This window comes from Trichoderma atroviride, chromosome 1, assembly GCF_020647795.1.
Source record: "Trichoderma atroviride chromosome 1, complete sequence".
Taxonomy (NCBI): Eukaryota; Fungi; Ascomycota; class Sordariomycetes; order Hypocreales; family Hypocreaceae; genus Trichoderma; species Trichoderma atroviride.
In genome coordinates, this window is record NC_089400.1 from 7,254,171 (window position 1) to 7,270,185 (window position 16,015).

Below are 16,015 nucleotides of genomic sequence, written 5' to 3' on the forward strand. Positions count from 1 at the left end.
AACATCGCAAGGAAGGGCTTCACAGGCGTCCACGCCAAAGCCCTGTGGATGTGTAATGCTATTTCCTGGAGGTTGTATCAAAAAGATCAAGTCGATCCAAACAATCCAACAAATCGCCCACTCTATAAGAGCAAAACTACCTTATTTATGTCCTACAATAGAGTGTGGATATATGGAGATTATTACTACTGGTTTCCCCAACAGCATTCACATCTGTGATCCCGCCATCTATGCAAAGACCATAGTCAAGCAAGATCCAATCACCTTCTGTCTACTCATCCTCGCGCCCGCTTTCGTAATCTTTATAGCGAGCGTCGACTAGGAGAGCAAACTAAAGGACGCAGTTTTAGTGTCTCAAGTAGTACGTCGTCGACTGCATTAGTAAGTCAACTTCACAGCTTGAGGACAAAGTTTATATTTTGGTCCCAATTATGAATCTTCCGGCTTCTAAAGATCCTGGTAGCACAACGATATCTCAAATTAAGTGAACTGAGTTAATAAGAGTCACAGGTGTCACCTTACTGGTGTCCACGACCAAGCATTATACCAAGTGGACTTTTCTCTGTGTAACTCAATAGGCATGTATGTTGAACTCGGATAATATACTAAATATAGGAAGCCAATGCTTTATATATTTAGTACTTGATACTATTTCTGCTTAGCAACCGACGTAAGGTACTCCTTATGCTGTAACACCGCCTCGTCCATTGTTTTAAGAGCACCTGCAATAGCTGGCCTTTCCGATATGCGGCTAATCCAAGCACTGTAGTTCTTCCACTGAGATGTGTCTAGTTCCGGGTAAATAACAGTTGCCAGGCCTCTGCAGTAGGGCAAGAACATGATGTCTGCGTAGGTCACCCGATCTCCGACTAGATAGTCTGTGCCTTGACGGCGAAGATGCGCGTCAATGATTCCAAGAAAACGTTTTATCTCATCACTATATCGCTCTATAACAGAAGGGAGGATCTCGTGATGGAACGTGGTATACCAAACCATCTGCCCAAAATAAGGTCCTTGGCCGCTCATCTGAAAATGCTCCCAGCAACGTGTCAAGTGTTTTTCTGGGCCAGAGGCGTAGTGCAGCTTATGATGGTTGTCGTAAATATCGACAAGATAGTCAATGATGGCACCAGACTACGTTAAGGGATGTAATGTTAGCCAATCTGAATATGTACGACTTTCGAAAGCCCTTCAAATCGGATTTGACTTGCCTCCCATATTGTTATATTCTCATTATTTGGATCTCTGAGTACTGGGACCTTGCCATTAGGATTCATTGCAAGAAAAGATTGTTGTTTTGTATCTGCTGCTAGAATTTTCTCAAATCGATATGGAAGGCCAAGCTCTTCGAGGATGAACGCCACCTTCCATGGGTTTGCAGAAGCTGCAAAAGGCGCAAAAGCATAAAGAACAAGAGGCTGCAGATCAGACATCATATTTACTTTAGGTAATGATTTTTTCCATTCAGTGATGTAGGATGACCCTCCAACTTGTACTGCATACATCTGACAATGCCTGTCTATACTGGCATTTTATATTACTCACACTTGTGATATGAGCCCTCGAACCAAGTATTCCCACAAACCATAGAATTGTACTAATCTAGCTGCGCCCCAATTATCAATCAATTCTGGGCATTTAGTAAGCGAGCTGTTCGCTGGCCAAAGCTTTCGGACCACAGTCTTCGGACCAGAGTCTTCGGACCAGGAGATATCTGACCAACCAATCAACAACCAGATGTTTCTCCGCTCTATTTGGCTATGTTACGTCACCTCACGCTTTTGGCATTTGCTTGGTCTTTCGTAAGCCGTTCCAAAATCGCAAAGTGTCCAGACTTCAATTATTTGTTCTTTGTCGCATGTGTATCGGACCTGTATTCGGACCAATATATCTGCTCATTGCCATTATATGAGTCAGAAGCCGAGAAAATAGCGTCTCAAATGCCGAAAAGTGGTTCACAGAACTCCAGCGAGAGCCAAGGCCCTGTAGTGAGCTCCTGGAGCTGCTTCAATTGCCGTAGACGAAAGTCCCGATGCAATAGACAGAGCCCATGCGGATTTTGCTCCAAAGCTGGCGTTGAATGCCTGTATCCTTTTACCGGACGCATGCCAACTCGCCAGCATAACTCGACAACTGCATCTGTTCCTTCATATCGGATGCCGCCACGGAAGCAGTCCCAGGTGCAGGTCCAAGAGCTCCTTAGCCGCTTGAGGCAACTGGAGAATGTGGTGGATAGCTTGAAGGCCCAGGCACAAGACAAAGACTTCATACCTGGCCATACCAATTCAGGCAATACGAGCCCAAGTAAGAACGGCGAAGGCTCAATAGCGGAAGAAGAAGGGGCTTTTATTGATGCGCGCACAATCAATTCGCGTCACAATCTTTCGTATGGATTAAGCAAATCGTTTGGCAGACTCCAAGTTTGTGAAAGCGGCACTATGTATACTGGCAACGGATTTTGGGCTGCTCTCCACGGCGAGGTGATTTTCTTTTTTTAGGGCGTATTCACATGTATCAACACGCATTTCCTAACTACCTGACCAATAGCTAAAAAGTGTTCGCCAAGCGTTCGAGGCTAGCGACATCTTCGATTTGAGCGCCTTTCAGGACACTTCCTCAACATATGAGGCTGAGGGACGTCACATGCCCTTCGATTTTGATCATAGCAACACAACCGAGTCTACACCTCATCCAGCACCAAATCTCCTACATTTCATTTGGCAGGTGTATGTCAAGAATGTGGATCCCTTCATCAAAGTGCTGCATGTGCCAACCATGTCTGAAGTAATTCGGCTCTCGGAAGGTGGCTTCGAAAAGTTGTCTCCGGGGACACGAGCCTTGGTCTTTTCCATTTCTCTAGCCGCTGTGACGTCCTTGAGTGATGCCGATGTAAGTATACCTTCGTTGTGGAAGACATGTCCGTTACTGATGGAGTTCTAGGTACAAAATACATTTGGAGATGCCAAGGAAAACGTTGTATCACGCTTCGTTCTGGGCACAGAGAAAGCATTATCTCAAGCGGGCATCCTAAAGACGACCGACCTATGCGTTGTGCAAGCATCTTTAATCTATCTTGAGATAGCAGGCCAAAATTATGGGATGCGGACGGTGTGGATGATGTCCGGTATTTTAGTGAGGGCTGCAATATCCGTAGGGCTACACCGTGACGGAGCTACGTTTCCAAACGTGTCTTATTTCGAGGCGGAGATGAGACGCAGATTATGGTGGCATATTTGCTGTTTCGACGCTCGTATCAGTCAATGCTATGCCCCTGAGACTATGATATCTAACAATATGTTAGATACAAGGGAGCCTACAAACTGCAACGACGATGATCTCGAAGTCAATATGACGAAGGAGCCAACAGCACGGGAAGGGTTTACAGATGTGAGCTTCACCCTCATGGCATGTGAGCTGCGGCGTCTGTGTAATCATATACTCTCTTCAAGATCCTCCCTGATGTCTTCAGAGAAGAAGAAGCAAGCAGTGCAACACGACGTGTTGAGTGAAATAGAAAACGTGCGAAACTGGACCGCCAAGAAGTTCTTTGGAAACTTGGAGACAAGGCGTGAGTTACAGTCTTCTACAAAGTCCCTCTTCAACATGCTTCTGGATCAGCTTAGCATCATTGTGCGGGACACGAATATATTTGAGAAATCGCCACCCACGGAAGAGAGACATATGACAGACCGATCATATGTGCGCGCATTAAATCACATTGAGAATATGCGGAAATGGCGGGACGAGCCTTCAATGCGTCAATGGGGCTGGGTCCTGGTGAACTTCCAACAGTGGTACGCCCTCGGTGTCGTTCTTATTCACCTCCAAACGCAGACATGGGACTCGGCATGTGAACGAGCCTGGACAACTGTAGTCAAAACACTAAATGAGATCCCTCCGGCAATGATGACAGAGAATCCCCTACGAGAGTCTATAATTGGCATGGTTACTGCTGCACGTCAGCACCGAGAAGAAGAGCTTGGACGACAATGTTGTCAATCAGAAAGCCATCAAATTATATCTTGGATGCCAAATATTGGCGCTTCTATATCTGTCCCCGAAGACTTTTGCTTTGATTCAGCACCAGACCTTCTTGCTGGTATATTTACCGGAGAGGGCGAGATTGCGGAGCAGCTCAATATAGCACCTATAGATCTAGTGCAAGACCCTTTCGAAGGCTCTGTTTACGCCGGGCGGGTTTATTCAAGGACAAATTATCCATCTTGGTATTTGGAACCAACCAGCGATTTCGAAACCTTTGAACCTAGTTTCGGAAACTTGCAGGATCTACTGTTTTGCAATAGTTTGGATAAGGGGAATCTGGGCTCAGATAAATAGCACAGATAGTGTTGGTACTTCAACCTGCGGTGGAAGGCAGTTGGAGTCAAAGGGAAAATCGTAGTACAGAATTCAATCGGCCCTAATCATCAATAGAAGCACCATTAGCTTACCTTGCAGCAAACTGCAATATAAATTTTCCGTGTTTTGCAACTGCCTTTTTTGGTTCAAGATGTAAAGCCTGTGGCTTTAATTGAATAGAGTGGAGAACAACCGTAGCCGCATGCATCCTCTTCCGCATGATAGTATTACGCAGCGCCTTATTAGACTCGGTAAGCCTGCACCACTACTGTATCGATACGGCAGCGCCTGTGTCCTCACCTGCTTGTTTCAGTTACTGTAACGTTTGTAAGATCACGTTATAACGCTGCAAAGGGTAACTCGGATCCTTTTTATGTGAGTCTAATTGTTGTATGCTCCACAAAGACTGCTACTGTAATATTGCCTAGTTTGCACACAACGGTTATCGGCATCTCTTTTATATTCATGATTTCTAACCTCGTTTCCAAAACACTCTAAATCTCCATTCATTTGCAGCACGAACGGGCGCTCGATGGAGGTGTAATAAGCCTTTACGTCTTTAGAAGACATAAGATTGTATATCCCTCTTGTAGTGCCGAAGTTCCGTGTTGTCGTCACACTGTATGTATTAGTGACTACAAACTTCATCTCTAAACGCTTTCTATTCCTTTGTCATCCGCGGCACGAGAGGACGCTCTGTACATTGTGATATTGATTCGGCTTTTTACAGTAGGTATTTTGGACTCTGTATCTCCATTTTTTGCGTGCCGAAGTTCCGCGCTGTGAGAATAGAACAGGTTGACTCCCAACATTAGAGATGGATGGGGATGGAGGCCTTCAGAGCCGCATATAAATATGCCGCTGATCCTATGCTATCTTTACCTCCTTGAAACACTCATTAGCATTTTATAAAAACCAACCTGTATATTCTTCCCAAGAGACATAAAATGGTGGCCAAATCCGCCCTGCTCCTGGCTGGCGCAGCGCTTGCTGCTGCTGGTGGTGTCAATCGCAGTCTTCCCCTTCCTCCTGGCACCCGAACTCTTAAAGTACTTGCTTCTTTAGCCACCGATACAGCCGTTACAGGCACTGCCGCAGTGTATGGAATCAATGACAACGAAAATGCCAACGGTGGCCTTGGATGCCGGGCCTATTACGGCGACGGCAGCTCCAATGATGGCTGGCCATCCATCAGCCAATGGGTCTCGTTCAACTACATCTGGCAAGTCAACTACAACAGCATTCAGAACTCGTGTAGCCAGTATGGCGTCCCCAATCTCTCCGACGACGAGATGAACGACCTAGAGAACGGCATCAACGACATCGCCAACCAATTCAACATCGATCATCGCTACATTCTGGCCGAGATCTTGACGGAGTCTTCCGGCTGTGTCCGAGTTCCCACTACGGGTGGCCCCGCGACTGGCATCTGGAACCCTGGCCTGTTGCAAGACTTCGATGGATACTACACCTGCAACTGCAATACTTACAACGGCGTGTACAACGAGTACGGTGAGACCTGTGGTGTGGTCAACCCATGTCCAGCAGGTAAGTATAGCTTTCACGAAGAACTCTTGGTTCCAGCCTTTGTCTCGGACTAATCATATTGCTAGACACAATCAGCAACATGATTCGAGAGGGCGCTGTGGGCACTGATAATGGAGTCGGCCTTAGCTTTCTTATCAACGCAGCCGAGGCTCAGGGTGCCCAGGACGCCCAGGTTTTTTATGTTGCGTCTGAGTGGTACAATCAAGGAGAGTACTCGCCTAACGTAGGTGGTTCTCTAAACGCAAACTGCTATGCCAATAAAGTGGCTCAGTGGCTCACTGGATGCACGAATCCGGTGTCATGTTAAGATATTTGTCTTAGATGCGTTTCCAAGTAGATAATAATACATTTGTCTCCTTGCTTTCAATCCTCTATGTTCTGAGAACTATCATCTACTCTAGCATCACCTACAAAACTGGGCATGTTTCGTGGCAGGGCCTAATGGAAGCCTATGTGGACACTGGTTTTGAACTGACTGTTCACTCAGACACTTGGGGCAAATATATCAATTCACTTACTGTCGACTCTTTCTAATCTCGCCCGTCAGGATCATGTCTCGAGGAAAAGCGAGACCCAGTCCCGCCTTGCGATTTTCCTCACTCAACTGGTGCGGGTAAAAGACGTTCTCGCCGGGAAACAGCAGGTTCGTCGTCAGGAAGTAGTCCAACGCCTTCATCTTCATTTCCACCTTGACCGGAGGAAACTTCAGGTCATTGTAGTAGGGGGGCACATGCTGACGGCCCGGGTGGGTGTTGAAGATCTTGTCCAAGAGCCCTTCCTCCATTTCAGCGCCTGTCGCAGAAATAGTCCAGTTGGAATCGTGGACCATAGTCAGCTGGAACAAGTTGGGGTGCTCGCTGGTGCCCCCGCTCCACTGGCCCTTGCTCTTCCATTTGAAGAGCAGCTCGACTTTGCCGTGTTCTTCAATTTTCGGTTGAGGGCCGACAATGCTCACACCATCCCAAGTACACGTGACCGGGTCGCTCTTGTATTCGAACACGGCGGCATCCGTTATATCTTCTGTCAAGTTGTTGTTGATGGTGAAGTCTACTGTTCCTTTGGACGGGTTGAATACCGCCTCATTGTAGTCACAATATGAAGGCCAGCCGAATGACTTCCACTCATCGTGAAGCGGGCCAATCGTGATGGAGGGAAGGTTCAGGCTGCCTGTTAAATGGCCACCAGCTACCAGAAGAGTTAGTCAGCCTAAAATATATGGCCTCCTGGTACAAGGCGAGGGTAGTGTCAGGGCCGACTCACGCTTTCCGGGGGTGCTTTCGATCTTAATATTACGCATAGCACTTCCGAGGTTAGGCTAGTTAGGAAAGATCAGAAAAAGACTTTCAGAAATGTGATACTTAGTAGTTATTGGATAGGATACGTGAAGGACTCACTGTGATGTATTGATTTATCATCAGGGCATGACTGAAGATGATGCTAGCCGAGCATTTTTCAGGAATAGGGTTCGCGGCGTTATTGTCCAGAGTGAAGCTCAGTTCTGTGGTGCCCGTCGGCCTTCTCCCATTATTCTTGCCGCCTTCAACTGCAATCCACATAATAAGCGTCCCTGTTGCATATACCCTGTAGGTTCATTTGTTATAACTATAAGTTGTTGGGTTGTGATAAACAGCTAATGCCTATGCTAGACAGTACGCTAACCTGGATTAAGCTTAAGCACCTACCTTATCTAGTATATGGAGATAACATTATTTACCCCTGGTTGGAAGAAATGTTACTTATAAGTATGCTAATAGGATGCTTTCATTAGTAAATCCTTATGTATAAGCTCCCTAGTACTAGGCTGGTACATGCGCGTTACTCCAACAAAGACTCTCACCTACAAGAATTATATTATTCTACTAGGAGTAAGCTACATATACCTTATTATCTCCCCTCTTATCTTAATTTACATATTTTATCTAACCTTATGCCAAAGACACCAATAAGTAGTGCCTCCTATTTCATCCACAAGAACAAGATAATCTTCCTAGACCCTAATGTATTCCGCCCTAAGAGATGGATTAAAGCGGCTAAGAGAGGTTAGAATCTTAAGAGGCATCTAGTTACTTTCACTAAAGGAAGCAGAAACTGCATGGGAATTAAGTAATTATAATTTCACTTATATGAACCCGTGTAATATAGCCTGCTTTGCCCTTTGCTAACCACAGCTCTAGTCTTGCTTATATAAAGGTCTTTCTTACTGTTGCAGCCTTTGTATGCTAATTTAATCTAGAGTTAGTTAATATAATGCTATATGATGTTTATATTATCCAAGAATGCCTAATAGGCTTTATAAAAAAGGGCAATATGAAGGTAAATAGGAGGTTGACGCTTGTTGATAAGTAGAGAGATGACACATAGCGACATAGGCCATATAAAGAACGTTCCCCTAATTCAAAGTATGCTAGCCCTGTACTAAGCACCCAGTGCCCGCCAAAAAAACAAAAACACAATCTAGTTAAAAGTCTTTGCAAGCCACAAACAGACGAGAGCGGCTGTCATTAGGTATAGTAGAAATTGAAATATATTAGTGTCCTGCTTTACTCGTACACACTCAATCCCTTTCCGCACAGACCATGTTACGGGGCTTGTGAAGAACAATAATTCATAAGGATTGTTCTATTACATATCGTCCAACAATTCTAGTTTTTTTTTTGGCTGAATTCCACTTATGGCTTTGGACATGTGATATCAAAAGCACAAAAGAAGTTATACCCCTTCGACCCATTCTTAGCAAAGATAGTAAAATCAGTCACAGCTAAGCCGTGCCTATAAGCATAAGCCTATAGAAGTAGAAATTACACAATGAGGGTATGTACATAGTATACATGGAAAATAGGCAGCCCCCCGCCTATCAGCAGTGACCAATCTTCTTGTCGTCCAAAGGAGGTGCTTTACAACCAATCAGTACAAAGATTTGGCTATCCAGGAAGGACAGGAGTTAGAGAGAGAGAAGAATCCAATAAAAGGGAGAACTTCGTACAGGCCGGGCTCGATTTCTCATCCAGCAGTTTACAACACAACAGCATACAAGCCTCTTGGGTTCAAAGGGTATACTAAAACTTATTTTAATGCCTCTTGTTCTATTGTACTAAGGAACTCTTAGGCGAGGCTAAAGGTTGCCAAATAACTAACATCCCTGATCATCGGCATAACGCAGGTTATAGAGGTTGAATAAACCAACCCGGTAGAGCTGATTAGACCCTTACTATTCTTTATTATAAATGCCCCACTATATCTGTGAAAGATATACCTGTACATCAGCTTGGTTTAACTGGATCCAACGGGATGTTGGCAAAGAATACCCTGATTGGCCTATAAATTTATTAGCATGTTTTCCTTACCAGCTTTGGGAATTAATTTTAAGATACTTACAACAGGAGCAACGCAGCAAAGAGGATCTAACCCCACAGCAGCACAGGCGTTCTGGAAGAATATGCCATCAGAAACTGGCCCTTGGGCTATTTAAGTTAGTAATAAATCAGATCTTATGATACCTAGACTAGTACTTACGAGCCTCGCAGTTCTGACTAATAACTCCAAACATGTTGGTAATACAACACAGAGGGTTGGAATAAATGCTAGTAGGGCAGATAGCGGCAAGAGCGCTGGTAGCAAAGAGGGCAACAATAGAGAACTACATTTCAAAAGTGTTAGAAGAGCCAATGCTATAACAAGTTGTTGATGAATGTAGAGTAGTGCAGTAATGGATGCTGCGGAAGAAGCTGATAAAGTCAGATTAATGCCAGGAGAGACAGTCGACTTTATACATTTCTTTCTGCTTCTTTTTAGTCTAGTAAAAGTCTACTCTGCCTTTTTTATTTATTTTATTTTCTATTACTTTTCTCCTGATTTTTAGTTTATTTAGTTTATCAAATGCAGGGAGAGAAAGAAAAGGGATAGGCAAGAAGACTAAATCTAACACTACCTACCTAGGTGTTCTTTATTTTAGTTACTAATACCAAAAGTTTAGATTTCACTACTTCTACTTTCTAAAGCCCTCCTAGAATAGAACCTTCAAATCAAAGAAATCTAAGCCTAATAGAGACTGCCTGACCTTTGGGAGCTAAACTTAAGTTGATTCTTAAATTAATAATTTAACAGCTAGTAGTAAGATTGCAGTTTATCTAAGAAGAAGGATATTAGGCTGTACTGTAAGTTCCAAATGAATACCATAGGTATTTTCAATTAAAATAGTAATAAGACAGCAGCTAATTACAAACTTATTCTGTAATTGTCTTCTTATACCCGCATGTCTTCTTAACTAGCTAGCATGATCAATCAGACTTCCTGTAATAGAGATGTATGTTTGTTTTGCTTTTCGGCCTACCACTCTAAATGCAACTGTGATTTAAACAAAAATAGAAAAAAAGCAAATATCCTTTGTAAGACACTAGTAGGGAATCAGCTGTTTAGCTTAATATATTATAGTGGCTGGCTGAAAACCCTGCGCGGCTGTGGCTAGCTGAAAATTAAGACAGAGCTAGCTGCACTATACTAACGATTTCAGGACTGTTATTGGCTGAAGGATCGGCCCGTGCTGTTCTACTGCTAGCTGGGCACTAGTAGATGCTATTGGTTGCTTAAAGACACTATCGACTGGTTTCCCCCTAGCTTCGCGGGAAGTATTTTGAAGTTTATTATTATTACAATTACATATACTTTGTCTGTTTAATTGTCCGCTTCCTGTTTTAGCTGTGTTATTCTCTTTTAAAACTATGTCAAGGCTGACTGCATATAACTAACTTCCTGTATATACAAGCAGTATCTTATAATTAAACTAGTAGTTGTTTCCATAAGCAGCCGAAGCTGTTTATTCGGTTGCATGCAAGAGCGTTCTTACCTATATAGCGCGGCAGCAACCAAATTTTGTATTTTATAACCTTGTATTATTTGTTTTGTTTGTTATTATTCGCGTTTACTAAGGACGCTAGGTAAACGAAGCCACAGCTGGGCAATAGGACGGTAGGAGCTGTTGGGTCAGATGCGCGTTCGCTATATTTCAAGCAAGGACAGGGTGGAGTTGTGACAAACTGTACACTAGATAGTTAGTATAGGGTAGATTCCTAAGGGATAAACCTAGTAAATGATTCTGGGTTTATGTTAGCAGAGCGGTTAGGAAACTTAATAGGTAATATAGGCAATAGTAATAATATTACCAGATGGTAGAAGTGCAAAGCGTGTTATAATCTTAATTCTATGTTAACAACTAGCTATTTAAAACTATCTTTAAGTAAGTATAAAAAGTGTATATATATCCTATTATTTACTAGTGTTTACTTTTCTAAAGTAAATATCCTTTGTATTAGGAATTTATTTACTAGTATTTACTTTCTTAAAGTAAACATAATCCTAATTAGCTATATTAGCTAAAGGTTTCTCTATTGCGTATACCCTATAGGTTTATTTATTATAACTATAAGTTATTAGGTTATAATATAATACTCCCCCTCCTGTTAGTCTTATCCCTAAGGCCTTAGCCTACTATTTTATAAGTAAGTCTAAGCCCTTAGTTATATTAAGTAAGTAACTTCCTTTTATTATTATTATTATACCTAATTATATTAAAAAGTTAAAGATGCTATTAAAGTTGCATTCTACTGCCTATTATTATTCTTAACTAAACTTTATTTATTTATTTAGTTTTAAGGTAGTGCCTTATATATAATACTTAAACAAGAAGATTTATTATATAGTAGTTAAAGGTACTAATAATTGCGCTTATTATTATAGCTTAGGTTATTCTTATAATAGTTCATAAGTTCTAATATTAAGTTATAAGTATTTCTTCCTTTATTTTTATTTTTTATTACTAATTTTTTAATTAATTATATTACTAAGGAGCTAAAGCATTTGAAGTATTAAAAGGAGCTTATAGAGGAGGCTTTAGTTAAGCAGCAGAAGAAGCTTAATAAAGCATTAGGTTATTTAATACGGTTACATAAGCTTTATTATATTCTTTATGATTATAGTGTGGAGATAGTAAGGTATAGGTTAAATACTAAGAAGATAAAAGAAGCTAATTATTATAAAAAAGAAAAGTATTATACTAAACTTATAAAAGTTTAGAATAAGAAGGCGCAGATTCTTTATAAGGTTTAGTTTATAAGCAGGGTTAGGGTACCTAACCTCTCCTCCTTTAAGTTAAACCTATTATTATTTCTATTCCTAGGGACTAGTAATATTCCCATAGGATTATTTAGGTGTTCCTCTTAAGTTCTTATTCTAGGACCCATAAGTTTTTATTATTATTATAGCCTTTCTATTTAGCAAGGTACTCTCTTTCTCCTATTATTTTATTTATTTACATATAAGTTAGTTTTTTAATTTTATATTCTTCCTTAATATCTTAGACTATAATTTCATCTATAATTAGCTCACTTATTTTTTTATCCACTAGTGCTTTTTCAAGTAGTAATATATAAAAGACAGCTATTTTAAGCTGTATATTATTAAGTAAGTCTAATTTATAATTAACTTTACTAATTTTCTTTAAAATCTTAAATAATTTAAGTTTTCTAAAATCTAATTTATTACTTAGCCTATTTATTCTAATATTTAGCAACTTCTTATTATATAAATATTATAGTAAGTAAACTATATCTCCCTCCTAAAGGGTTAATCCCTTAATTCTTATTTAGTTAGTATATTCTTTTATACACTACTTAAAGAATTTAAGTTAAACTTTAAGTTCTTCCTGTAATTAAATTATATCTTTTACAAATATATATATATTATCCGCATTTAGACTATCACAAGGTAGTCTATAGGCTTCTAGTGTAAACCCATAGTTAGTATAAAATAGTATAACTCTTATAGTTTCTATTATAAAGCTATTATATTACATTTAAGCAATTAGTAGTATTTTAACCTAGTTATCTTACTAAAGGTTAATATAGTATTATAAATATACTTTAATAACTTAATTTATTTATTTTATCTATTTATTTATTTATAGATAAAATGCAGTGCTTAACTTATAATAAGTTTCAAGTTTAGCTATTAATTCTTACTAAAATTTAAACACAAAAGTACTTCCCCTGTCTAATATAATTTCTTTTAGTATTTTATATTTAGTAAATACATATCTTATATAAAAATACATTAAGTTTTCTATATTATATACTTTCTTATATAATAAAAAGTATACTTACTTTAAGAGCTTATTTACTACTATAAAAATACTATTAAATTATTTTCTAATTAATAGGTCTTTTAATTTAAGTAAGTTAGTAATATGGTTAAATATAATAATATACTAATTCCTTTCTAGAACTAGGATTAGTTATAATATTTTATATAGCTAATACCTTTTATTTTTTATTTTCTTATATATATTATATTTCTTAATAACTTTTAAGATTTTATTTTTTATCCCTGGAAATTTATAATAGTGTACTATATAGTTTTATATTATTCTAATACTATAATACGCTGCTATAATTATACTATAATATAAGTCCTAAATTACTTTTAATTATAGTTTAGGTAATACCTAGATTTTTCCTTCTTATTTAAGTAAGCCTTCTTTAATAGTTGCTTCTTCTAGAAGTTTATCTAGTTCCATGTTTAATACATATTCCCTTATTTTATTAAGAATAAGGTTATATTCTTCTATAATAAATAAAGTATTAATTTATATTTATTTATAATTTCCTTTATAATTCTTCCTTAGGATTTAAGCTTAAATCTTTAGAATTTCTTTAAAGTATTCTTCCTTTCTGCTTAAGGCATCTACTCTTCTATTAGTAGTGCTATTACAATAAATAAGTTTATAGTTAAAGTCTAAGAGTATCTTAAAGTATTATATTTATTATATAGAAAGTTTTTAAGTTTTTATAAAGTATATAATATTATAGTAGTTAATATAAACTTTAACCTTGTATTTGCTTCCCAAATAGTAATATCTCTATTCCTTAAATACTTTAAAAATTACCATAAATTCTTTATTATATATAAGGTATCTTAGCTTTAGTTTATATAGTTTTTATAAGAAAAATACTACTAAATAGTTTTTCCTATTTTTATCTTTTTATATTAGTACTCCTTTAATAATAAAGTCTAATAAATTAGTTTTAATTTTTAATAGTTTATTAGGATTATATATAATAAGTATAGGTTTACTAAGAAGTGTATTTTTAAATTGCTTAAATACTGCTTTTATTTCTAGTTTATATATAAGTTTCCTATCTTTTAGTTTTTTCTTACTTTTTTTATCTTTTTTTAAATTAAGTAGTATTAGTAAGTAGCTTAGCAGTCTTGCTATAGTTTCTAATAAATTATTAATAGTAATTTGCTAAACCTAAGAAGCTTTGTATTTCTTTTCTTATTTCTAGAAATTCCTAGTCTTAGATTACTTTAAGCTTATTAGGGTTTATTTAAACTTATCCTAGTAAGATTAAGTGTCCTAGGAACTTAACTTCCTAAATATAAAAATAGTATTTTTCTAGTTCCACTAAGAGATTAGCGTTTTATAATATTTATAATACCTTATAAATATGTTTCTTATATTCTTTAAGGGTTTTTAAGAAGATAAGAATATTATTAAGATATATAATTATAAAGTTATTAATATATACTTATAGCATATAGTTAATTATTTATTAAAATATCACAGGTGTGTTAATTAACCTAAATAGCATTACTAAGCATTTAAATAATCTATAGTGTGTTTTAAATGCTATTTTCTATTTATTCCCTTTACGGATGTAAATCAAGTTATACACTCCCTTAAGGTCTAAGGTAGTAAACTAATTTACATTAGTTAAGTAATCTTAAATTTCTATAATTAATAGTAATAAGGTTTAATCTTTAATAGTAATCTTATTTAGCTGTTAGTAATTAATAACTAGTTTAAGTTTCCTATTTTTCTTTAGTATAAATATAATAGAATATCTAGCTTATAAGGTAAATAGTTTAATATATCCTTTTTCTAGTTATTCTTATATTTATTCCTAAAGTATTTTAAGTTTTACTTTACTAAAATTATAAATTAAAAAGAACTTTATTATTTTTTTATTTATAAGATTTATATAGTAATCCTATTGTAAGTAAAGTAGTTATACTATTTCTAATGTTAAATTAAATAATTTCTTATATTTCCTTTAGTATTATTAAGGTGCTTTTTAAAGAATATCTTCTAGTTTTTTATTTTTCTCTTTTTCTTTTACTTTTAATAATACTTTATCTAGAGCTTATAATTTTATTTTAACTTATATAATAACTTAGTTAATGTATACTTGTTCTCCTTTAACTCTTCTATAGTTATATTATAGTAGTACTAGTAATTTTTCTATATTAAATTAGATCTTTTTCTTAGGTTTTGTTCTTTTTTTTATATTTCCTTTATTTTATTATACAAGAGATTTTATTTTTTAATCTAAAGGCGCGTCTTTACCTTCCTTGCCCTCTCTATAGCTTAGTTACAGCTCCTAAGTAATATCTTATTCCTAGAGTATTTATTTTATTTTCTAGTTAATTAGTAGGTTGCTTTATTTTAACTATAGGTGTTTTAATATAATATTACAGGTGTTAAGGCTTATAATATTACACTTAATATCCTTAAGGCATTTAGTAATTATTAAGGGGAGGTAATTAATCTTATATTTAATAATTATCTTATATTTTAGATATATAATGCTTAAAATATAGGATAGTATTTTCTTAGTAGTGCTTAATAGCTAAAGTTTAGCTACTAAGTTAAGGGTAATAAGGTTATAATTTGCACTATTATTTATATAAATTATAACTAGTTATTAGTTAATATACCCTTTAACTAATAGTTTTTTATTATTATATTTAATTAAATTAATTTAGATGTTATCTAAATAGGTTTAGTTTTATATAATATTTTAATATTTTGCATACTACTTGCATCTTATATCTTAGATTTAGTTTTAAATTATATGGTAGTACTTTTTAATTAAGGCTTTATTTTATTTTTTATTATAAATGTATGTTTTAAAATTATAACTTTTTTATATTAGTCTTTAGGTTATTTAATAATATTAGTTCTTTTTTTATTAGTGTTTTAGGTAATTCCATGTGTTATAGTTAAGGAAGTAGTCCTTCTAGTATTTTAAATTTTATAAATAATAATTTTATATTT

General features: G+C 36.7%; 5 protein-coding genes across 6 annotated transcripts; 2 read left to right on the top strand and 3 right to left on the bottom strand.

Annotated features, from left to right (window-relative positions):
- Window positions 1-553: 553 nt before the first annotated feature.
- Window positions 554-1,536, bottom strand: TrAtP1_002638 (uncharacterized protein). Its single transcript, XM_014085254.2, has 2 exons — window positions 1,212-1,536; window positions 554-1,134 (listed from the first exon to the last, which is right to left on the bottom strand). The coding sequence occupies exons 1-2, from the start codon at window positions 1,503-1,505 to the stop codon at window positions 649-651; spliced, it is 780 nt and encodes a 259-aa protein (XP_013940729.2). The 5' UTR covers window positions 1,506-1,536; the 3' UTR covers window positions 554-648.
- A 295-nt stretch (window positions 1,537-1,831) lies between these two features.
- On the top strand, window positions 1,832-4,480 carry TrAtP1_002639 (uncharacterized protein). 2 transcript variants are annotated; one of them, XM_066111546.1, is made up of 3 exons: window positions 1,832-2,480; window positions 2,548-2,889; window positions 2,941-4,480. In XM_066111546.1, the coding sequence occupies exons 1-3, from the start codon at window positions 1,941-1,943 to the stop codon at window positions 4,336-4,338; spliced, it is 2,280 nt and encodes a 759-aa protein (XP_065967621.1). In that variant the 5' UTR covers window positions 1,832-1,940; the 3' UTR covers window positions 4,339-4,480. The 2 variants fall into 2 exon arrangements, with proteins under 2 accessions (XP_065967621.1, XP_065967622.1); XM_066111545.1 differs by having other exon boundaries at window positions 1,832-2,889.
- Window positions 4,481-5,306: 826 nt separating this feature from the next.
- Window positions 5,307-6,214, top strand: TrAtP1_002640 (uncharacterized protein; the record flags this gene model as incomplete). Its single annotated transcript, XM_014085202.1, has 2 exons — window positions 5,307-5,907; window positions 5,973-6,214. 2 exons carry the CDS (start codon window positions 5,307-5,309, stop codon window positions 6,212-6,214), a joined length of 843 nt encoding a protein of 280 aa, XP_013940677.1.
- A 207-nt stretch (window positions 6,215-6,421) lies between these two features.
- Window positions 6,422-7,463, bottom strand: TrAtP1_002641 (uncharacterized protein; the record flags this gene model as incomplete). The annotated part of the gene is made up of 3 exons (XM_066111547.1): window positions 6,422-7,092; window positions 7,168-7,222; window positions 7,302-7,463. 3 exons carry the CDS (start codon window positions 7,461-7,463, stop codon window positions 6,422-6,424), a joined length of 888 nt encoding a protein of 295 aa, XP_065967623.1.
- A 1,714-nt stretch (window positions 7,464-9,177) lies between these two features.
- On the bottom strand, window positions 9,178-9,454 carry TrAtP1_002642 (uncharacterized protein; the record flags this gene model as incomplete). The annotated part of the gene is made up of 3 exons (XM_066111548.1): window positions 9,178-9,222; window positions 9,283-9,368; window positions 9,421-9,454. 3 exons carry the CDS (start codon window positions 9,452-9,454, stop codon window positions 9,178-9,180), a joined length of 165 nt encoding a protein of 54 aa, XP_065967624.1.
- Between the last annotated feature and the right edge of the window lie 6,561 nt (window positions 9,455-16,015).